This window comes from Pseudochaenichthys georgianus, chromosome 6, assembly GCF_902827115.2.
Source record: "Pseudochaenichthys georgianus chromosome 6, fPseGeo1.2, whole genome shotgun sequence".
NCBI lineage: Eukaryota > Metazoa > Chordata > Actinopteri > Perciformes > Channichthyidae > Pseudochaenichthys > Pseudochaenichthys georgianus.
In genome coordinates, this window is record NC_047508.1 from 5,943,261 (window position 1) to 5,968,637 (window position 25,377).

General features: G+C 42.3%; 1 protein-coding gene across 1 annotated transcript in view; it reads right to left on the reverse strand.

Annotated features, from left to right (window-relative positions):
• Window positions 1–25,377, reverse strand: part of ric8a (RIC8 guanine nucleotide exchange factor A) — a 40,800-nt gene that overhangs the window by 3,609 nt on the left and 11,814 nt on the right. Inside the window, exons 4-12 of the mRNA XM_034085439.1 lie at window positions 25,117–25,271; window positions 24,920–25,000; window positions 18,553–18,652; window positions 13,633–13,820; window positions 8,084–8,178; window positions 7,848–7,998; window positions 5,202–5,297; window positions 4,969–5,113; window positions 142–286 (exon numbers count right to left, since the gene is read on the reverse strand). Of these exons, the coding sequence (XP_033941330.1) occupies window positions 142–286; window positions 4,969–5,113; window positions 5,202–5,297; window positions 7,848–7,998; window positions 8,084–8,178; window positions 13,633–13,820; window positions 18,553–18,652; window positions 24,920–25,000; window positions 25,117–25,271 (1,156 nt within the window). The remainder of the gene's footprint in view (window positions 1–141; window positions 287–4,968; window positions 5,114–5,201; window positions 5,298–7,847; window positions 7,999–8,083; window positions 8,179–13,632; window positions 13,821–18,552; window positions 18,653–24,919; window positions 25,001–25,116; window positions 25,272–25,377) is intronic.

The following is a 25,377-nucleotide window of genomic DNA, read 5'->3' on the forward strand; positions in this document are numbered from 1 at the left end:
TAGCCACCTTTGGCTTAGCGTTGGTGTTTTCGGTAATAAATACCTGGTAAACCTTAATGTGGGGTGGGGTCTGCTACGTTTTCAGGGAACTCTTTCCTGCATTGTGAGGGAGATTGAGTTCAGTGTGTTGGTGGTTCTTACTGGGCCTTGGCCTCTTTATACTCCTCTGTCTCAGACTCTTCATCCTCAGAGTAGATCCCAGAGTCTCTGGCCCCCCTCAGCAGTCCTCTGGCAGCCAGCAGACCGGCAGCATTCCCGTATCCTGTGTACTTAATGAACCTTGAAACTGGATAGAGCAAAGAACACAGGTAAAACAGTAATATACAAATATTACTGTTTTAACTGTACTTAAGTACAATTTTGGGGTAATTTTACTTTACTTAAAGGGGACCTATCATGCAAAATGCACTTTTGTACGTCTTTTATACATGAATATGTGTCCCCGGTGTTCCAGGGAACTCACCAAGTGTCAGAAAACACAACCCTCTCTATTTTCCTCCATATCCAAAACGGATCTGATACAGACTGATCCAGATTTGAACACTGTCCTGAAGTCAGGACGGTGGCGCTGCGGCTATTGGTCAATTCTCCACCTATCAGGGGAATGAGAGGTTGGGCCACGGCCGCCCATTGCTGCTCGAAAGCGCTGGAGACGCTGTAGTACATATGCCAGGCCTGTAAGCGCTGTAGTCTGCCACTGCCACTCCAGTTTATCATTGTAACTCAATCTTGAAAATGACTCGGTTAATAATTTCGCAATGATGTCATCACTATCACTGAAGTGAGCCATCATGAACGAACTTATGTTAATCATAAATCTATCGATCATATATCTATCAATTAGATTTATTATTCGAAAATAATAAAAGTAGGGTAGACATGTGGATATCATCCGGCTGAACAAAACGTGCATTTATCTAACAGGTTCGTTTTCCACAGACCTTATTTCCAGCTATTTTCCAAAATCCTATGGAGAAATCCCATTGCTTTCTGTCGAGGGAATCCGAGCGCAGCTTACTTCCGGGTTTTAGGACGCGTCACTGCACCACTTGCATAGACCTCACAGCGGGCGGAACTTGTCATAAAGTCCGCGAAAATAAAGCCCGCCCATTTAGAGGGAAGATATGATTGGTCAATTGTACTGTCATTTGACATTACGCTCTCATTAAGTTACTATAGCTGGCCCTCTGTGAATGTCGAGAGGGACCAAGCTCTCCCGTCTTCACAGTAGGCTTGTTTGAGACAAGCAAGACCTGCGCAGTTGCGATCAACGTCTTGCTAGTGCGTTGCATGATGGTTAGTCATTTTGTCCGACTTGCTCTGGAGGCTCGCCCACATGAGACTTTGAAATCTCGCGGGACAAAGACGCCCGCAGCCTTGAGAGCGAAATGCTTGATGGGAAACGGCTCGCTGGTATCTCGAGCTGAGCGCTCATTGGTGGTTTTTACCACGTGCTGCTGATGAAACTCTCCAATTGGCTCGGCTAAAGTTTGTTGTTGTTTTGTGTCAGTTTTACGTCGCCACTTCCATTCCCATTTGTCATCATTGTTCCACAATGTTTATCATCATGAAATGAATATCTATATATTTTATACTATACTGCTTACCGTTTTCATACTTTATATATCTTAGCATATTCATACACACTGTTCATACTGCTCACAGGCTGATATCTAGTGTATTCATACCCCACTGTTTATTCATCATTCAATTCATTCTATATGTTATTCTGTAGATTGTGTACATTACTTTCCACTTCACTGCTTGTTGCACCTGGTTAGAAGCTAAACTGCATTTCGTTGTCTCAGTACCTGTAATATGTGCAATAACAATAAAGTGTAATCTAATCTTGAGCAGGAACAGATTTATTTACTTAGTACATATCTGACATTAACGATTGAACACATGTGTGCATTCTTTATAAATGCAAACCGAGTCAAGCCGACTCCGGAGGTGGCAGTATGCACCTCATGCCCCGGCCACACGAGGACGAAAACGGCTAAACGCATAGGATTAACGCAAACGCAATCGCAAAAAAGCTTCCGTCCACACGCAATAGTCATCCGGATAGTGTCTGCCCACACGAGACCGCTCCGTTTAGCTCCAACCGCTGGAGAAGCTGCAGTACATATGCAGGAGCCTGTACGTGGCGCTGTAACTTCCTCCACAAAAGCAGCGAAGAAGCATGGTTGTCATGGTTGCCCTTCTGTTTATTCTCCGCGGTGGGGGCCGAGGGAACCGGTTTGAGAGGTGTCTCCGTCCTGTCAGATTAGACTTCACTCGCGTTTATGTCCATATCGAGAGAAAGATAAATAATCTGAATTCAGTGTGCAGTTTACTTTGACGCGGGGTGAGCAGCAGAGGTGGGGAGAGGCGGGGCTATTGCCTCATCATTATCAGAAAATGATCGTATAGGGCGTACACAAGGAGCCGTTGGACCCCCCAGAGCGTTGCGTATGCCGTTCGATCCACCTTGGGACCCATTATCATTTCCGCAGTCGTTTAGTGCCGTATTCTGTCGTCCTCGTGTGGCAGAGCGGTCTATATGACACTAAACAGTAACGCAAACGACCGTTTTCGTCCTCGTGTGGCCGGGGCATCAAAGTTGTTTGCAATCCGCCAAAAAAACGAGAGAAGAAGAAGAAGAAGACGAAGCCGACTCCGAGCTGTCCGACTTCAGGCGAGCTTTTTGAGACCTCCCCCGGCTGCGATCGGCTATTCTCGTCTACTTTCGAGGCGAGCCGCAACACGTCTCAAACAAGCCTAGTAACTCGCAGAGACGGCATTTAACCCTTCACATTCCAACAGAAACTAAACAGGCAGATTCGAAGGATTTATTTCTTTGGAAATATTATTTTAAATACAATTAAATCAAGTTATTTTGGTAAAACTAATGAAAAATGTAAGAACAAAAAAATATATAAAAATAATATATATATATTTTTTTAATGTTTTCAAATATTATTTGTTAGAATATCTTAGGCCCTCACAGAGGGCCTAGAGGGCCCTGACGGCTCGCCACTGCTATATAGTCCTATGTAAGAGATAATGTGCAGCGACGCGGTCATTATGGGGAAAAGAACACCGACAGGCTGATCAGGAGCCCGACACGAAGCGGAGGGATCTAGATCGGCATGAAGGCAGGCCCAGCTCCAGGATGAAATGACTGAGGGGGCTGTTAAAAAATCAGAGGGGGCGATTTTTTTTTCACAACAACGAAAAATACTGGCAATGTAATTATTTGACACACAAAGCTTTTTTCCTTCTCACTGCTCTACAATCTCTTTGCTTCTTTATTTGTATTCCGGATTCACCCCTCTCATTCTGTTCTGTTCCTCTGATCTTTAATAATATATAGTACATTATCAGATGGCTGCACTTTGGTTAACAGACTAACATTGATTTCCTCAATGTATAAATTGACAGGCTCTGTAATTATACCATAACCTTTTCTCCTCTATCCCTTAACTCGTCTTCCTATCAGATTTACTTACTTACTTACTATCTACTCTATATCAGGATTAAAGAACAATTAATCTGGTTGATTTTTTATTAGGATTGAATGTTCAAACCAAGGCCTAAAACCTGGCATTTCATAAGAAAGTGAATAATATATAGACAAACTGTAATATAAGATAAAATACTACACCAAATGGACGGACACGGATCAAAAATAAAGTCCCCTGGTTTGTCTCTATTTGGCCGTGTAGTGGAAATGCACCATAACTGCCATGAGAAAAATCAGATCAATGTTCCACAATCCGCAACTAGATGTCGCTTATTGTACCAATACGGTTTATATAATACATACTTATTATTATTATTATTATAGTAAAAGGGCTCGCTTTGGCAAAAGCCTGATCCATACAGGCAGCCCTAAATAATAACAGGTAACCATCATGTGTGGTGCTATCTGTAGTTGTCTGTCTTATTGTTGATTTCATATTCTTTTCACAGTGCTGTAAAATGAATTCCCCCCTGGGGACAATACATCAAATCTAAACTAATTTAATATTCAATCCCACACTTGGCCATTGAGAACATCAATTTGTAACTTACCTCGTTTAAAGCACTTTTGTTGTAATACTATGGATTTAGTTGACAATACTAGCCGAGTTTCTTTTGTCCAATATTTCGCGGGCAGGTACATTGAATTCTGAGGCATGGCTAAAATGCAGGATCTGTTTGGTATTTAAAAAATAAATAAAAAAGTATATACTTTATATAGGTATGGCCCTACAATATATGTTTCAAATATAGCATGATAGGTCCACTTTAAGTATATCCATTTAATGCTACTTTATAATTCTACTCCACCACAGTTAATGAGCCAATATTGTACTTTTTACCTTCAACAATTATTAAACAAGATTAGTTACATATTCATATTATACGTTAATACAAAATAAACATAAACTAATACATAAACTTGTGATAGAATGATAGGTTATGATATTGAGCAGCAGTATACAAAGTGAATCAATTAGCTCTAACTTTAGCAACTGTGATGAACACATGAATGCATGCAGCCCGGATCATCACCGGCACCAAGGCCTCCGAACACATCACCCCCATCCTCATCCAACCCCACTGGCTCCCTGTTCAATCCCGTATCAACTTCAAAAACCTACTGCTCACTTTCAAAGCCCTACATAACCTGCCCCCCCCCCCCCCTATCTGGCTGACCTTCTTACTCAAGTAAGATTTTGTATGCAGCACTTACTTGTAATAGAGTATTCTTTACACTGTAGTATTTCTACTTTTAAGAACTGAGTAGTTCTTCCACCTCTGCCAATACATTACTGCAATGTCAACAAAACCAATACAACGAGCATTTGATTGTAGCCGTAACCTTTTACATTCTTTAGAACCTTTACAATTGATTAATCAAGATGTTTGATGACACATTGAGCCAACGTAATAAAAAAAATGTGTATGAATTATTAGCAAAACAGATATTTGTCTCACCATTTTCTTTGCAGAGAACAAAGAGGAATTCAGCTCCACAGTCCTTGACGTCGGTGTCAATGTGCGTCATAATGCGCACCAGTTTGTTCCTCACAGCATTGCCCACCTCAGGCTTGGTCTTCACGTCACGCAGTGGGGGCAACACCTAAACACACACACACACCTGAGCCACCTGAACACAAACAAAACTCATCATTAATCGTTTCAATGTTCATTCTGTCTTCCTCACTGACCTTTGACCTGAGGAACTTCCTGGTCTCTCGGTGGATTCGGGCACTCTCAGTCAGCAGGTTCAGGGATGGGAGGAGGGTCTCCTTCAGCTTAAGCCCCTGGGAGTCAATGTTACTGCATTATACATGAAAAAACTCAGCTATACTGTAACAGCAAGTAAGTTTCATCAACACTGTTTCATGTGAAATAGAGATGAAATCAATTCTAGAATGAAAATACACACCATGTGAGTACAATATTAATACAATGTCACAGCACAGGGGACAGTGTAAATCAAATGCAAAAATCAAATGAGGAGGTCAATGGAACATTTAGAGACTTCTGGATGTGTGAGGCTGTGCTTAATGGACACGAGAAGTGTCTGCTCACAACTAAAGATAAGCTCAGGAGGGAGATGGTCTTCCTCAAATCAAAAAGTCCATGTGGCAAGATACTTAACCCCACATTTCTCCCGATTGCCACGGTGTGTGAGTGTGTGTGAATGTTAGTCTTCTTAAGCAGATGGCACCTGGCATTCACCTTTGAATCTCCACATTGCCTTATTTTGTGTAGGTACTTACCGTGAGAGTGGATGTGCTATTACTTTGCATTTGTGTTCAAACTGGAAGTGGGAAAAGGGGTGGGGCTACTAGAGGTAAATGGTGTACTTTTACTCCACTACAATTATTTAATATCTTTAGTTACTCTACAGATGTGGATGAATGATGTGAAATATAATCAAGTGTTAAATCAGACTTTAGTTCCACCTGGAGTAAATCCACCAGCTACCCTGCAGTATACAAAGCCATTCAAACTAGCTGCACCTTTACCAGCTTTGAGAACACTTTCATGATCAATCATTATAAAACATATATATATATTATTCTGACATGGACCAATCTGCACAATGACTACTTTTACTGTCACTACTTTCACTATATTTGTATGCTGATACCTTTTTACTTCTTTTTGAGTAACATGTTGAATTGCAGGACGTGTACTTGTAACAGAGTATTCCTACACTCTGGTACTTCTACTTTTACGCAGTACCAGTTCTGAGTACTTCTCCCACCTCTGTTTGCCTCTGTATGGCAGACAGGTGTGGGTGAATGGATAATTGTGAGATTGAGAGATTGCAAAACTGGAAAAAAAACTGATACAAATTAAGTCAATATACCATATACCATTATATTAATATTTTCACAGAGTTATAGATACTCCTCATGATAAGTAACTGACCTTTATTTGTAAGATTGGTGGAGTGCTACTTTAAGCCAAAACACAACTGGCTTCTCAACTTTCCGAACAATCAGCCAATCAGCAGCTTTGTCATCAACTTCTGAGACCTACATCGTAGCTAACCAGAATGATTTTTGAAGTACAATGTAAATGCAACTAGTTCTTCTCCACTGCTTTCTGTCAGGAACATGATCCATTAGGTATTTTAATTGTTTACCAACAGTGTGTGAGCATGTGTGAATGTTGTCTCCCTGAGCAGGTGGCACCTTGTATGAATGTGTGTGAATGGATGAATGCTGACTTGGAAATGTAAAGCGCTTTGAGGTATTTTAAAGACTGGAAAAGCGCTATATTAATGCAGTCCACTAGAAATGTGTAGCAACCAGATGCCATTGCCACCCTATTATTTTGCTACTTGATCACATAGACACCGTTCATCCAACCCAGTCTCACATCTAAATGTATAATAACTACGTTGGTCCACAACTTGGGATAGTATACATACAACGTTTTCATTGTTACCAAGGTGGTTACTAGGGACGCTGCTATCGATATTATTTCTGTTATGTTGTGTAACTGTTTAATGGCGTTATCTTTATTGCTGCCCCCTTCCCCGTCAATTTATAGTGTTGGTCCACAGCGCAAACGTATTAGTTTAACAAAATCCGCATCTAAAATTGTGGCATAGATACGTTATTTTCCCCTGTGCAATTCTCCAACCCAGTCTCATATCTCACATCACATCGTCATAAAGAAATACCGGAAACAGACGTAGGCAAGATCTTCAGCTCGGTGATTGGATGGTTTAGCCGCAATGCACTTTGGGAAATGGTGTTTATGCGATGTGAAATCCGAAAACATTTTTTAAAAATAAAATAACACTTTATTCCGAGTGTGCTTGCTTTTCTCTTTGAAAGTCATCACATAACGGCATTGTAATACACGGTTCGGCTGCATTAAATATTACATATCTGCCGTAGTTCTCTATTTATAGAGCCCTGATGAGAAGACTTCTAGACAAACAGGAACAACTGCCGCCAAAACTGAATACGTGAACTGGATCATAAATATATCAGCCTTTAAACAACATCTTACATTTCTTTTCACACAATACGTCTCCTTGCAGTTTCAACACTAATTCGGCTGACTTTTATATTTCTCTGATCCTACAATTTCAGAGGGGTTTTTGTAGAAATACTACGTCCCAAGTTGTGGACCAACGTACTTAGTACACGTTTAGATGTGAGACTGGGTTGGTTCATCAGTTAATCCTCCATACATACTCCAGCTATAGTGACAAACATCACCCTTACAGCAGTGTGCCTGGGTGTGTTTATTTACTTCCCAATAAATAAGAATGATTACCAATCAGGCAACATCAATGTGATTTAGAGGTATTAAACCTACATACCCATAGAGTGCAGTCTCACCTGGTCAAGTTTACTCTCCATGAACTCCAGCAGCATGTTGACAGCATCCATGTTGACCCCCATGTACTCAATAGAGCCCTGCTGCACTTTGGGCACCAGCAGAACATCCAGACAGGGCAGAGGGAGGTTTCCTAGCAGGTTAACAGTATGGCTGAGAGAACAGGGAGAGAGATAAATTGCTTTATGAATGAATGAACAGAGAATCAGTTGTGCAAGTGAAGCGTGTGTTTTCGTACCTGTGGAACTCCTCATTGCGCTCCTCTCCCTCTGCCTGGCTCAGCAGACAGTGTCTCAGGATGGCCCCCACATGTCTGTACTCTGCTGCGTCCCCCTTCACACACAGGCAAGGTAAGGCAAGGCAAGACAACTTTATTTATATAGCACCTTTCAACACAAGGCAATTCAAAGTGCTTTACAAAAAATGAAAGACATTAAGAAAATGGCATTTAAAAACAGTCATTAAAAAGAAAAGATAATAAAAGAAACATTAAAAGAAAAAATACATGGATAAAAGTTACAGTGCAGTCTAAGATGTGAATAGTTCAATTAAAAGCAGCGACAAAAAGAAAAGTCTTCAGCCTGGATTTAAAAGTAGTCAGAGTTGCAGCAGACCTGCAGGTTTCTGGGAGTTTGTTCCAGATATTTGGAGCATCATAATAACTGAACGCTGCTTTACCATGTTTAGTTCTGACTCTACTGAAGATAAAAGCATGGACAAGCTTTTCCAAATCCTGCTGTGACACATTGCAGACTGAAGCTCAGCGCTAACTTTTATACGTTCTGCCTTGGCTCCAAAAACCATTACCTCAGTTTTATCTTTGTTTAATTGGAGAAAGTTCTGACACATCCAGTCATTGATTTGTTCAATGCACTTACTCAGTGTTTGAATTGGAGCATAGTCTCCTGGTGAAATTGTTACGTACATTTGTGTGTCATCCGCATAGCTATGGTAACTTATTTTGTTGTTTTTCATTATCTAAGCCAGTGGTAGCATGTAGATGTTAAATAGAAGAGGCCCCAAGATGGAGCCTTGAGGTACCCCACACTAACACTGAAGTTCTGCCACTGTCTGTGTTTAAGTGGATGTCATTGAAGACCTTTACAGGAGCAGTCTCAGTGCTGTGGTTTGGACGAAAGCCTGACTGGAACACATCAAAACAGTTATTTAAATGCAAGAAGTTACTCAACTGTTGAAAAACAACTTTTTCAATGATTTTATCTAGAAATGGCAGGTTTGATATGGGCCTGTAATTGTTCATTACTGAAGCATATAGATTATTCTTTTTTAGGAGCGGTTTAATGACTGCAGTTTTCAGGGCCTGTGGAAAAATACCTGAGTGAAGAGATTTGTTTACTATATGAAGTAGATCTGAGGCCATGCAAGGCAAAACATCTTTGAAAAATCCTGTTGGAATAATATCAAGGCAGCAAGAGGAGGATTTCAGAAGTTGAATAATGTTTTTATCATTAATCTGATGGAATTGTGTCATGGTGTTTGAATTTATATTAGGTGGACATAGGGACAACATATTTGCTGTACCTGATGCAGAGGCACTGACTGCTTGTCTGATTTTCTGAATTTTGTCAGTGAAGAAGGAGGCAAATTCATTGCATGCCCTGGTGGATAGAAATTCAGAGGCTACTTACACTGGGGGGTTAGTTAGTCTGTCGACGGTAGCAAACAAGGCACGTGCGTTGTTTTTGTTTTTGGTAATGATGTCAGAGAAGAACGATAGTCGTGCATTTTTCAATTCCAAATTATAAAGGCCAAGTCTCTCTTTATAGATTTCAAAGTGAACCTGGAAATTTGTTTTTCGCCACCTGCGTTCAGCTTTTCGACATTCTCTTTTTTCTGTTTTCACGGTCATGGCCTTTCTCCATGGAGATATTTTCTTGCCAGACACTTCCTTTACCTTAGTTGGAGCAATGGCATCTATAACATGTTTAATTTTTTAATCAAAATGATCTACTAGCTCATCTACTGAGATGTTAGCAGGGGCAAGTGTGGAAGAAAAATTCTGAGTAAACATTTCCCTAGTATTTTCAGTTAAATATCGCTTTGTGGTTACCTCTTTTTGAAACAATTTGTTAACAGAAATAGAGCTCTCAAAGAAAACACAGGAATGGTCAGAGAGTGCAACATCAGTCACCACAACCTTAGAGATATTCAGACCCTTTGAGATAATTAAGTCCAGATTGTGCCCCTTATTGTGCGTGGGCTCCGTCACATGCTGAGTCAGTCCATAGCTATCAAGAACACAAAACAGTTCTTTAGCCCCTCTGTCCTGGGGGTTGTCAACATGGATGTTAAAATCCCCAACAATGACTAGACGGTCAAAGTCAATACACACTATAGACAGCAGTTCAGTAAAGTCATCAAAAAAGCTTGCACAGTATTTGGGTGGTCTATAGATATTTAGGAACAGAGCTCGAGAGGAGCATTTCAGCTGAAGGGCCACACATTCAAAAGAAGCAAAGTTCCCATAAGATGTCTTCCTGCATTGAAGGGAATCATTGAACAAAATAGCAACTCCACCACCTTTCTCTTGCATTCTTTCCTGACTCATAAAACTAAAGTTGGGAGGGGTTGACAGGCAACACACACACATTGGTCACGTGTTCCTAAAACAACCTCCATCACTGTAAACGTGTCTTCATTGTATATTTGCATTTGCTTGTGTGTAAAAAGCTAAGAAATCTGACTGACAAATGTTCTGTTGTTTTCTGAAATTGACATTTTTGTATTACCCTGACTTTTTGTTTAGTCAGTGGCAGGGGTGTAATGTAACTAAGTACATTTACTGCCACTTTATACTTCAACTCAACTATGACGAAAATAGGGAAAAATTGTACTTCACAATATTTATTTGACACTTTTTTGGTACTAGTTACTTTACAAACTAAGATTTGTGCATAAAAACACATCATTTAATTTAATATGACATTATGTTATAAATTAAACTAATGGTCAATGGATTTCAGGTGTTTTCATCTCCGGAGGATGAATTATAATGTCTTTGGGCATCCCATTATATTCCAAGCAGGGTTTCCGTTAGCCGGTAATTACCGGTTTTTAGCTGGTAAAATTTATAAAAAACCGGTAAATTCAAAACCTGACGGTCAAAATGTCTGGTAATAATTAGGGAGGCTCCGATCGATCGGCCGCCGGTCATTATCGGCCGATATTCACTCTTAATAGTTTGATCGGTGCTCTCTATAAAGGCCGATCAGGAGAGCTGGATCTGATCGATATGGACATAAACGCGAGTGAAGTATAACCGGACGCGAGAGAGATCAGATCAGCTGCTGAGTCTGACCGAGACACGCAGCTCTGCAGGATCACCTGAAGCCCCGCCCTCTGTTTAGCGAGCTGCAGGAGCTGCATGAGAAACTGACGTGCTGTCAGGAGAGAGAGAGGGAGGGAGAGTTCCGTTTCTCCCGTGTTATTATTCAAAGTTGATGTAAACTTCTGAATAATGTACGTTATCTACTACAAGTAGTTTGTTTGAATGTAATAATTATGTTGTTTGTTGTTTGTGGCATCATTTATTGAAAAATGAATCTGAATTTTTCGATCTGTTACGATTATAAACTGAAGCAATATAAAAATGAGCCCGTGAACTGAGTTTTAAACTGAAGCATATCTGCTCATAGTCCGGTAATTACCTGCTAACGGAAACTCTGCTACACAACTATTATTATTATTGAAATATGACCAGTAAGTTTCAAATTAGTCCGGTAAAATTAATTCTGCCCGGACATTTGACCGGCGAGAAAAAATCCTAGCGGAAACCCTGATTCCAAGGTCTCTATTTATTCAGTTAAATATCTAAAAATCTAAATTGTGCCATGATTCATTGGCAAAAACCTTGTTAACCCTTAGATGCACGAGTGACTGGACCCTACCCATAAGTGGGTCAAAAAGGACCCGTATTAGAATAATATGTGTTTTATGCCATTTCTGTCATTTTGGTTAAGAAAAATCACTTGTATAATATTTAGTATTATATTTTGGTTCACATTAGAAGTATTTTATATTTAATTTTTCACTATTTATAATTTTTGACTTTTTTTTAACATTTTGAAAAAAAAAATCGTTTTGAACATACAGTATTGATGAAAAGATCTCCGCTATTCTGAGACCCTCACAGTATTCCAGTCCCTTTTCAAAACTCATCTCTTCTCTTGTCTACTCATAGCCCACCCCCCATCAATCTATGCCGGTTGATCAAGTTTGATAGTCCTATACCCCCCACCCTAACCTTCCCTTTTATTGTAAAGTGATTTTGAGTCCTTGAAAAGCCCTATCAAAATATAATGTATTATTATTATTATACTGACAGGTATCAGATCTTGCTGTGTAAAATAATCTTCTTGAGAGGTGTCACTTGTGATGTAGTCTGTGTGGTCCACAGTGAATGTATTCCTGACAGCAACAGATTATAAGAATCAAAGGTTACCATAGGGTTCCATAGAAAATGCATGCGGGTCATTTTTGACCCACTTATGGAAGCTTGGGGGTAGTAATACAAAAACTACAATTTCTTAAAATGTAAATACAAAATTTGAATGGCATGATATCCAAAACATGTTTTTTGAGGAATAGCTGGAATATGAAATGATAAAAAAAATGTAATTACAAAGATACCACCTCACCGCGTCAAAAAAGACCCACTTATGGAAGCTTGGGGTAGTAATACAAAAACTACAATTTCTTAAAATGTAAATAAACATTTTGAAAGGCATGATATCCAAAACAGGTTTTTTGAGGAATAGCTGGTGTAAGGGAAACTTCTGTTGCAATGGAAATCAGGACTCAGAGAGACACGGGAGGAGCAGGAGTTCTGAATGTCAAACACTGGGATTTATTGAGAGTTTAATACGGCCGGAGGATTAACAAAGCAACTCGCACTGTTAATGCAGGCTGCCAAATCAATTCTGCCCACACAAAGAAAGAACCGCTCGGACCTGGTCTCTGAGAAGGGGCGGAACTTAGAAGCGCGGGGCTTTTACTCTAAATAATAACAGATGGACAAACAAAGATCGGGCAGTAAACCCTTCCTCCCACAGGAAAGGCAGAAGACCTTTTGACCTGTGTCTTCCTGAGAAATTACCTGCAGGAGAAATGTTTAAGAAAGACTGAGAATCTTAAAACACAAAGAGATATATTCTCTGACAGCTGGAATATGAAATGATAAAAAAATGTAATTACAAAGATACTTCAAGAAAACCACCTCACAGAGTCAAAAAAGACCCACTAATGCATCTAAGGGTTAATACATTTAGTTCCCCTCAGGATGAATGTTATAACCCCAAGTTAACTACTTTTCATCAAGTGCCATCATCAGACTATAGTTTCAATCTGTCCAATGCTCTGGTTTCAAATCAGCCTCAGCTATAGTTTTTGTTTAGTAATAAGTAGCAGGTAACAATTAAATGTTGTTATATTGGCATGCTAAACTCAGGTAGGTGGTGAACTTAAGCATTTAGCTCAAGCCCTATTAGCCCAAATACTGTACAGCTGAGAGAAGGCTGTAGACTCTTAGGTGCAACACACACCAGCCACACCACATGTGATGTCATCCTGTGTTCATGCAGACAGAAGATACAGTAGCTTGGACGTACCAACACCTGGAGATCATTTGATATGATTGCTACTTCCGGGTAAGTCGGAAAAGAAAAAGACATATCCTTATGAATTAATGTACAAAGTCTACCACGGAACATAGTCAATCAGTTCGAACATCCAAACACATTTTAAATACGTGTCGTTTCTTTTTAGTACCTCGTCAACCTTGCGTCTGTTGGTGTCAAATGTGATATTGAAGAGTATTTTCAGTATTTCCATGGCCCGTTCTGTCGGCTGCCGGCTCAGGGGGGGCAGCTCTTCGGGGGGGACGCCCTCAAAGCCCGCCCTGGCCGTCTCCAATGTGTTCGGCCAACACAGACCCAGCGTGGCTTCCAACTGGTTGCCTAGAACATACACAGAGGAGGAAGTTATATACTTGTGCTCTCTCACCTAGTACATGTGTACCTTCTGTTTACACAACCATTTACCTGATTATGTTTACCTATTTTTTTACATGTGTTGTTAAAAACTTATCGTGAGTTTTTGGCACTTAGAACATCTTGGGGATAGAGTGATGCAGTTAAGACATATTTTTGTAGGCCAACTCAGAAGATAGCATTGAAAGGGCTCCTCGACAAAAAGCAATGAGAATTGGATTTTGTAAAATACCAGAAAGAAATATCTTTGGCAAACACACAATTAATACTAATACTTACAGGTTTTGTTGAGCAAGATCTCCACATACTAACACCACTATGATTTTTAAAAGCTAACGTTAGCTTTTAACAAACATCCCAGTCACATGACTTCATGTCACCGCTAAGCTAAAGCGGCTAATGTTTGGCATAATCAAGGTTCAAGGCTCAAGGCTTTTATTGGTCATACGTACATAGCTACAGTGTAGTTATAATAATAATAATAATATATTTGATTTCTATAGCGCTTTTCTTGAACCCAAAGACGCTTTACATTTGGGAGGGAGGGTAGACAAACATATGACGATTACAATCTTAGGTCACAGGCTCCTCCAACAGTGCAACACAATAAAACAGAAAAACAGAAAAAACTGTGCAAGTAAATACAAAAAGAAAAATAGTGAAATAGTGAAATAGTGCAATAAGAGTCTATGCAAGTGATTGAATATGATATATTGGATAAATCATTTCTAAATAGCAGCCAGATTAATGTTATGGATGTTGTTTCAGCAGTTCAGGTGTTTAACAGTCTTATGGCCTGTGGGATGAAACTGTCCCTGAGTCTGGTGGTTGTAGTCCTGATGCTGCGGTAACGCCTGCAGACGGCAGCAGACAGAACAGTTTGTGGCTGGGGTGATGGGGGTCTTTAATAATCCGGAGGGCTTTCTTCCTGAGCCGCTGGGAGTAAAGGTCCTCCATGGATGGCAGCTCCGTCCTGGTGATGTTCTGTGCAGCTTTCACCACCCTCTGTAGAGTCTTACGGTCGAGGTGCAGCTGCCGTAACAGACCGTGATGCAGCCAGTCAGGACCCTCTCTATGGAGCACCTGTAGAAGGTCAGGATCCTCTCTATGGAGCACCTGTAGAAGGTCAGGATCCTCTCTATGGAGCACCTGTAGAAGGTCAGGACCCTCTCTATGGAGCACCTGTAGAAGGTCAGGATCCTCTCTATGGAGCACCTGTAGAAGGTCAGGATCCTCTCTATGGAGCAACTGTAGAAGGTCAGGATCCTCTCTATGGAGCACCTGTAGAAGGTCAGGATGCTCTCTATGGAGCACCTGTAGAAGGTCAGGATCCTCTCTATGGAGCAACTGTAGAAGGTCAGGATCCTCTCTATGGAGCACCTGTAGAAGGTCAGGATCCTCTCTATGGAGCACCTGTAGAAGGTCAGGATCCTCTCTATGGAGCACCTGTAGAAGGTCAGGATCCTCTCTATGGAGCAACTGTAGAAGGTCAGGATCCTCTCTATGGAGCACCTGTAGAAGGTCAGGATGCTCTCTATGGAGCACCTGTAGAAGGTCAGGGTACTCTCTATGGAGCACCTGTAGAAGGTCAGGATCCTCTCTTTGGAGCACCTGTAGAAGGTCAGGATCCTCTCTATGGAGCACCTGTAGAAGGTCAGGATCCTCTCTTTGGAGCACCTGTAGAAGGTGAGGATCCTCTCTATGGTGCACCTGTAGAAGGTCAGGATCCTCTCTATGGAGCACCTGTAGAAGGTCAGGGTACTCTCTATGGTGCACCTGTAGAAGGTCAGGATGCTCTCTAGGGAGCACCTGTAGAAGGTCAGGATGCTCTCTAGGGAGCACCTGTAGAAGGTCAGGATCCTCTCTATGGAGCACCTGTAGAAGGTCAGGGTACTCTCTATGGTGCACCTGTAGAAGGTCAGGATGCTCTCTAGGGAGCACCTGTAGAAGGTCAGGATGCTCTCTAGGGAGCACCTGTAGAAGGTCAGGATCCTCTCTATGGTGCACCTGTAGAAGTTGCAGAGTAAACTGGAGTCCATGTTGAACTTCCTCAGCCTGCGGAGGAAGAAGAGCCGCTGTCAGCTCTTTTGGTGATGGTGTTAGTGTGATGAGTCCATGTCAGGTCCTCAGTGATGAGTCCATGTCAGGTCCTCAGTGATGAGTCCATGTCAGGTCCTCAGTGATGAGTCCATGTCAGGTCCTCAGTGATGAGTCCATGTCAGGTCCTCAGTGATGAGTCCATGTCAGGTCCTCAGTGATGAGTCCGTGTCAGGTCCTCAGTGATGAGTCCATGTCAGGTTCTCAGTGATGAGTCCATGTCAGGTCCTCAGTGAAGAGTCCATGTCAGCTCCTCAGTGATGAGTCCATGTCAGGTCCTCAGTGAAGAGTCCATGTCAGGTCCTCAGTGATGAGTCCATGTCAGGTCCTCAGTGATGAGTCCATGTCAGGTCCTCAGTGATGAATCCATGTCAGGTCCTCAGTGATGAGTCCATGTCAGGTCCTCAGTGATGAGTCCGTGTCAGGTCCTCAGTGATGAGTCCATGTCAGGTCCTCAGTGATGTGGACACTGAGGAACCTGAAGCTGCTGCCTCTCTCCACCGTAGTCCCATTGATGCGATGGGGGCGTGTCCCTCTCTCTGCTGCTTCCTGTAATCCACAATCAGCTCCTTGGTTCTGCTGACGTTGAGATGGAGGTTGTTATCCTGGCACCAAGATGTCAGGTTTTCGACCTCCTCTCTGTACGCCGTCTCGTCGCCGTCGGTGATCTGGTCGATGGCGGTCGTGTCATCAGCAAACTTCACGATGGTGTTGGAGCTGTGTGTGACCACGCAGTCGTGTGTGAACAGGGAGTAGAGGAGAGGGCTGAGCACGCAGCCTTGAGGGGCTCCGGTGTTGAGGATCAGGGCGGAGGATCTGATGTTTCCCACCCGCACTGCCTGGGGTCTGCCCGTCAGGAAGTTCAGGATCCAATCACAGATCTGAACAATAATTATTATTTTTGTAAGAACTTGGAGGCAAAGAAATGGAGAACTTGATTATAAGACAAAGAAACTAAACAGGAACTTGTCCATCGCCCTGTGTTTGGCACCCAGCCCCCTCCTGAAGTTCAGACCTTGGGTGACCTTAAAATGTCACTCATACAGCAGGCAAAGGACATGACCTGGCCCATATCACCCAGACCTTACTCCGACATTTTAAAAGGTCATGAATGTCAAAACATCATTATGGAAACTGTGGAAAGTGCTGATAGACAAGTTTCTAAGCTAAAATACATTATTATAGGAACTGTTGTAAGTGCTAATAGAGGTTACAAGCAAAACACCTCATTCTAGGAACTGCTGCAATTTATGTGCCATGTAAGGTAAAATATAAAGTCTGCACAATAAGAATGATAAACTACACTCATAGTAAGTTTGCCATTACATTGCTGTTGAGCCCGAGGTCTCTGAGCTTGATGTCCAGCTTGGAGGGCACAATGGTGTTGAAAGCTGAACTGTAGTTGTCATGGAACACAAGTAAGAATTTATTAGCAGTTAGAAGGCAGCTTTTATTTTTGAAATGTACTTTGAAAGAGATGGCACTTCCTTTGTGGCTATGACCACTTCCATCCTTCGTTCTATGCCCTAAACGTGATATTATTTGAGGTAATATAATTTTGTAGTAAGGATAATTATTATTTTTGTAAGAACTTGTTGCTGTGTTATAGTGTGTTACGTAATGCTGTGTAATGTTGCATTGCATATGTACCTGCAATAACCTGCTCTTGTAAAAAGTACATTTATTCTGTAAATGTATAGAACATATCATTGTTTTATACTGTGTACTGAAATGTATTCCGTTTCAGTTTCACACTTCTTCTTATTACAATTCCTGCCAAATACAACACCTGCCTGTTCCTTGGAGGAATGATGCTGAGGAGAGTTTAGCTGGCTGTTAAGTTCAATATCCATACGTTGAAATGAGAACAGTACAGTAGTCAATGAACAGCATTCTCAGCATTGCTCTGGTCCAGGTGTGAGAGGGCAGTGTGGAGGGGGGGGGCTATGGCGTCGTCTGTGGACCTGTTTGCTCTGTAGGCAAACTGCAGGGGGTCCAGAGAGTCGGGGAGGGAGGAGGTGATGAAGGTTTTGACTAGCCGCTCAAAGCACTTCATGATGATGGAGGTGAGTGCTACTGGGCGGTAGTCGTTGAGGCTGCTGATTATTGTTTATTTGGGGACAGGAACGATGGTGGAGTGTTTGAAGCATGTGGGGACAACAGACTGCAGCAGGGACCTGTTGAAGATGTCTGTGAACACCTCTGCCAGCTGAACTGCACACACCCTGAGAACACGGCCAGGGATGCCATCAGGTCCAGGAGCCTTGTGTGGGTCAACCCTTTTAAAGTATTTGCACACTTTAGAGACGTCATTGTCTCCCTTTAGTCACTTATTAGCAACCGCTGTTTCTATGACATATAGAAGCTTCAGACATTCATCACAAGTGGGGTATCTACTGATGTCTTTTATGTCATAGAAACATTTTTAAATCTCTTAACTATAGACCTTATTTCAGGCATCTAAACACATCCAAAAAAACATTGACTTCGAGGTGAGGCAACTGGAAGTGGAAACATTTTAGGATAGTTGCCTCTTAACATTTGTAACCAAAACAACTGTTGTTGGTTTTCCAGGTCAGCAGTTAAACAGGAAGTCAGTTACCTAGCAGACTGACACCATGGAGCTCCTGGACCAGCTGCGCCCGGACGTCCACTCTCAGGGCCGTCAGCAGGAAGGTGAGGCGCAGGTCAAAGAAACGCACCTGGACACAGAGCAGGGACACTCATTCACTATTTATCTTTTCCTGTTCAGAGTATGGCTGGATATCCGACCTCAGTGCTCATTTGATACACATATGTTGCATTCAAAATTCGAACGTACCAAAACAAGAACCGAATGTCCTTCAACAGTTAGGTATCACAACATTTGTTTTGGTTTTTGTACCAAACTCAGGTATTGCATTAGCACCAGTGCTGAATCCCAATCTTCTAGAAGGTATGATCTTATTTTACCAATTTGAAATAGCAAAGATACATACTATGATGCTTCATGACTATGTTTCAGACAACATTGGAAAAGTTAGGACTAACTTGAAGCAAAAGTCGGCACATGTTGGCTTATTCAATATGTGCATTAACTACCAGGGCCGTATCCAGGATTTCCTAAATACAGAGGCCCAAACATGCTAGGGGGTTTCGGGGGTATACCCGAGATTTCTGGGATTTTCATGGTCACAAATTGGATAATATATTGATTTCAAACCATGTCAGTGGGCTGCAGCATAAATGATTTTGAATCAGTTGATAGTTACTATTAATGATCTGGACATGCAGAAGAGGCTAAAATGATCACAACACATTGTCAACATTCATTTTCCATGTCTCTCTCCTTTCCATAACCTGCAGCCTCTCTTCCATCTTCTTGAGTCTCTCTGTCTTCTTCCTGTTCATTACTCTCTCTCCTCTACTCTTTCTTTGTTCAATCTCTCCCTCGTTGTTCACTTGTCGCTCCTCCTCACTTGTCTCCTCCTCACTTGTCTCCTCCTCACTTGTCGCTCCTGCGAGTGAATTAAAAGCAATTCCGCCATTTAGTTCATTTCACTTGTTTGTTTGCATTATTTTGTTTTTGTTATCCGTTTTGTTTGATTCTCAAAAGAGAACAAAGATGTAAGCAAATTGTGTTTTATACAATTGTATGTTATTATGACATCATAACTGCAATAGATGTGTTGTTTTAAAAGTATGCCTATTGTCTATATTGTAAATGAAGACTAAATTATAGATAGATGGATAGCTGGATAGATAGATAGATAGATAGATAGAGAGAGAGAGAGAGAAAGAGAGAGAGAGAGATAGATAGATAGATAGATGGGGTTATTAAGCCTACATTCTTTTGTGTGACTGTACCTGCAGTTCCTCCCTGACTTCCATCCCTTTCTCTCTCTCTCTCTCTCTCTCTCTCTGCCTGTCCTGTCTCTTCCTTACCAAATCTGAGCTTCGACTGACGTAGTCTTTTCATTATATCTGAGTCAGTGTAAAAAGAAAACAATACCATGTTATATCTTCAATGTTTTACTCAAATTGAAATGAAAGAAAAGCATTACAACGTTTGTTAAAAGGTAATCCTTCTGACATTGGATGAATCTAATTAACTTTAGCTCTCTAGCTAGTTTATTCACGCAATTTAAACCAAAGTATAGCCTATAGCTGCAATATAAGTTAGTGTGCATGTTGTCGGATGTCCACTGACTAACGTAGAGCGTTCACACAGGATCTGCTGGTCCTATGATGGACAGGAACACAAGCAGCCCGCTGGACTCAGATCTCTAGATACCTCATCACTCCTCCGCTGCTCCGATACAAGTCCGGGGCCCTCCTCACTTCTCTTATTTTTCATTTCCTCGCTCCTCGGTCTCGGTCTCACCGGAAGTTGATTTGTCTGCGCCATCTTGAGTAGCGTCCCAATGGCCTTATTTTTGCTGGAGGACCGAGGAGGGAGGAGCGATAATGGAGGAGCGATAACCGAGGAACCACCAGACCATCCTTCGATGAAATCCACAGACACTCGCCTCGCCCCGCCCCCTTACTGTGTATCGCTCACTGATTGGACGATGCAGTCCATGCACTGATCTGATGCTTCTTGACATGAGAGCAGTTTCCCAGCGGAGTGAAGAAAATACATGAAACTGGGGAGTCACTCCTCAGTTTATACCGTGTTTTGTTTCAATTAATGTTTCATTTAGTTACAAACATGTGATATATCTGAACAACAAAGGGGTCAAAAGTCATTTTATTCATTTTTTGGAAACATTTTCATGATCGCTTTTTTTCGTTTTACATTTTCATTTATTGTCATTTCCATTCAGTCAGTCATTACGTGCTATTAAAATGTTAATTTGCTACATATCCAAACAAACAAAGTGTGCAATCCAATGAATGTTAATCTAACTGGGTTTTGATAGATAACATATCTCTTTTTCTTCTCTCAATTATTTTATTTCTATTGTGCACTCTAATCAATATTAATCCAACTATTGTTCGTTTATACATTTTAAGAATGGCGTTTATCTTTTTTGAGAATTAGTTCTTATTTTATTTTTATTTATTGGGGTCTACAACAGATGATACTAATGTTTGTCAGTAAATGTGTACGAACAGAGGCGGGGTGTGTGTGGAAACAACGGGGACAGAGCTGCTGTCAGACGATCAGCTGTGCAGCGTCATCACAAACGGACGTCGCTTCACGTGACGCTCCGGAGGAAAGGACGTCCCATTGCTCTTAAAACTCATTTCCCTGCTTCTCGTGGTTTCCTTACGTCTCTCCATGCTTCCCTGGTGGGAGGGACTAGACGCAGGGAAACGACGCAAGTGAGGGACGCAAGGAATCCATTTAACCGAAGTGAGAAGGGCCCCGGGCCCTTTCTCATTTCTCGAACTCCCCTCCTCGACTCCTATCCTCGATACTTAGTCCCGCCCACAGGAGATGCGAGCAGAGGAGTCGAGGAGGGGAACCGAGGAGAGAGGAGGGGAAGCAGCAGGCGGTTAGAGAAATGAGAACTCCTCTCCTCTGAGCGGTCATTTTAAAGAGACGTCCATCAATGATGACAGGAGGCAGCAGCCTCTGTCTGATGGACAGATGTGTTCATGACGACTTATATATTTACTTTGATTCATTCACAGTGCGGTGTAATGAGACAATAACAGGCTACAGATGCGGGGACACACACACACACACACACACACATATATTTATATATACAATTTCAGAATCAAACAGAGCACTCTCATAATAACGTAACACTATCAGAGACTATATATCCCCCTCTCTCTGGTCGCTACAATGAGGAAAATAAATTACGGGCCAAAAGTTTTATTTACAAGTATTAAAAGTAAGCAGAGGACACCAAACCAACTGAGACCTGTCTGTCCGCTGCATCCACGCACTGTACAACACACACATCTACACACTGTACCACACACACACACACACACACACACACACACACACACACACACACACACACACACACACACACACACACACACACACACACACACACACACACACACACACACACACACACACACACACACACACACACACACACACACACACACACACACACACACACACACACACAGACACACACACACACACACACACACACACACACACACACACAAACATACAGTTCCTAAAACAGGCTACAGCCGTTGTGTATTTTATTATGTGAAGCACTAAATGGTTTTAGACATTTTTAAAATATCGACTCTTTGTAGATATCTACTAAACTAAAGCAAATAAAAAGAGTAGGCCTGTTATACTGAGTGATATATGTTATACACACTGCTCTGCTTTCTGCATGGACCTCACAGCTGTTCTCACTTGCGGCTTTCACACCAGCGCTTTTCAGTTTCTAGCTCCGAGCGGGAGCTTTTCTGGTTCAGCTCCGGTTTCCCTTTTCTGCTCCCGCTCTGTGCACACCGCCCACTGGCGCCCCAGAGCTGCCCTTGCTGCGTCATGGCGTCACCGTTTACATCGCTGATTTGCTCCCCAACGGCAGCCATTACGGCGCTCACAACAACAACAACTGCGTCGGGTCGATGATCGTGTTGCTTTTAATCACACGAAGCCAGAATAAATTGAATAACGACTTCTCCAACCTTATACTTTGCTCCAGAGTGCCGTGGTTCATTGTTTATGTGTTTCTGCAGCATTTACCGACCGCTGCAGTGCTGGCTGCTCTTCCACGGGAGTTTATTCTCCCGTTAGCTCCCGGTTAGCTCACACTGCAGCGGCCGCTCTAAAGTATTCACTCTGTTGATGCACCCTCCAACATGCTACAACACCCTTCCACACACCCACACACTGCTCACACTACTGACAGTCTGATTCTTACATACATTATTCATCAGAGGTGTTCTTCAATAACCTGTTAAATAAACATATATTTGGCATTTAACTCTGTGTGGCCTCCCTGTTTGTTCCAGCCTTTGGAAGGTTGTAACAGACTCACACAAGCAGCTGATGCATATCCCCAGTTCCCTTAGCCTAAGTGAATGTGTGTCAGTCTGAATTGACACTGTTTGGTATCACAACGCTGTTATGAAAGTTTCTCTGGTATAAAACGGGTGATGTTGGCATAGCAACCGAAGCTAAACTGACTACTTGCATCCGATAGCTGCAATAATACAAACAACACGTCTGCCTCTCTCCACAATGATCGATAACAGCGAACGGATGGTCAAAGTAAGGCACAAATAAACAGAATCACACGAAGCCTGGTTAGTGTTGCCTGACTTTATAAAGTGTGTTTATAGGCACTACTGCTTGTAGGCAGGCATAACAGTCGACCCATGGGAGGTGGGTTTAGTTTCCTGCACGCCTCGACGTAAGAGAGACGTAAGCGACGCCACCTCTTAGCTCCGAAGCTCTTGCCTCTGGACCGACAATTTTTTGGAGCTGGAAGTAGAGATGTCCCGATCCGATCACGTGATCGGGGATCGGAGCAGATCACGTGATTTTCAAAAAATCGGGGATCGGGAGAAAAAAATCGGGGATCAGGATTTTTTTTTTTTTTTTTTTTTAATAATTTTTTTTTATTATTATTTATTGTTACAAAACAAAAATGACCATGTTCACGTCTTAAAGTCATCCTGAGGACTTAGTTTTGGTTTAAAATTACACAACATTATGTATGTGTTGCTTTCTTTGGGCTTGTTTTCAGACCTGGTTGCTTATTTCTCTGAAATCTGGCAACAGAGTGGGCGCAGTGTCTAATAGTAGCAGTAAGCTAACGAGAGGCTACGTTCAGCTGGTGACTCGGGAGTCGGGACAGAGAAAATGTCAGGAGTTTGGAATTATTATAAAATTGAAAGCGAAGGCAGTGTAACAGCCAGATGCAATGTTTGCAAGGCAGAGGTTCCGCGTGGTGGAAAGAACAGAGCTACGTTCAACACGACCAATCTAATACGCTACCTTAGAAACAAACACCAACAACAACACGGCGAGTACACAGCGGCCACTCGGGTAACGGCACTGAAACAACCCACACTTTCAGAGACTTTTAAGAGGAAAGAGAAACTGCCCCAGAACAGTGAAAAGGCCAACACAATAACAGCCAAGATAGCTGAATTCATCGCGTTGGATGACCAGCCGTTATCTGTTACCTTTTTTTTCTCTTAATGCATTGCATAAAGATCGGATCGGGAAAAATCGGTATCGGCAGATTGTCAAAATCAAATGATCGGAATCGGATCGGGAGCAAAAAAAGGTGATCGGGACATCCCTAGCTGGAAGTGAACCCGATTCCGGAGCTAAGAGCCGGCGCCGCTGCGGTGTGAACAGGAAAAACCGGCGCTTTTCAGGCTCCAGCTCCGAGCCGGAGCTGAAAAAGCGCTGGTGTGAAAGGGGCAACTGTAAACATTGCGTCGCGATGAAAGCAGTTAATAAAATAATATCCAGGGGATGCATGCAGAGCTGTCATTGGCTGAGATAAGTCCGGCCGTGCGTCACATCTCTGTTCCCGGAAATGCATCCACGAAGGAGCCTCCAGCCTCCAGAGAGCCTCCTCGACGCTCGACGCTCGATCCTCGGTCCTCGAAGTGCATTTAGAGAAATGAGATGTCCTTCAACATGGCGCGCTGAAATTCATTTCCGGGTCACTACCGGAGGACCGAGGAGTCGAGGAGTCGAGGAGGGGGATTTGATGAAATGAGAAAGGGCCCCGGGCTGCGGTGGTTTGTTGATACATGTCGCCTTCTTCTGTTTGCTTTAACAGAGGCTACGTAGTTATGCAGCGCCCCCATCGTCAGTAAATGGAAGTACTACAAAGAATCCCGTTTAGTGCAGTTATTTCACAAGTTTAGTTATATACACAGCTCGGAAAAAATCACCGAGGTCCGGACCTCGGTGACCTCAATGGTGGATATGGCCCTGTAACTACAACCTTACTCTAAACTTTGTCAAGTTAACTCTCAGAGTAATACTTTCCCCCCCATTATAACACATGTCTAACTGACGTCCATACCTCATGGTTCCAGATGGGATCATGACACTGCTTCAGCCTCTCTGCCACGCCCTTTATCAGCTGGAGATCTGCTGCGACCACCTGCCATCCATCATCAATACAAAGACATATTTGATAAATGATCACCAACCAAAACACTTGATATTCTCTGACAAATGTATATAAATGTAGGTTTGAGGAGACAACGGCAGACTGACCTGTCCTGTCTGGTTGTGCAGCAGCAGGTTACAGATGGACTTCAGAGCCTCAGTAATCACTTCCTGGTCAGCGTTTTCTGAAGGGGGGGAGGCTTCCTTCCCCTCTTCATTGCATTCCTCTGCTGCCTCTCCCCTCTCTCCTTCCTCACCCTCAGCTAGGAATCGGAAGAAGGCAATTAACAGAGTAAATCTTTATGTACTAAAAGGTTGGGGCAAATGATAAACTGAGTAGCTTCTATATCTCGAGATTTATTTTAGTAA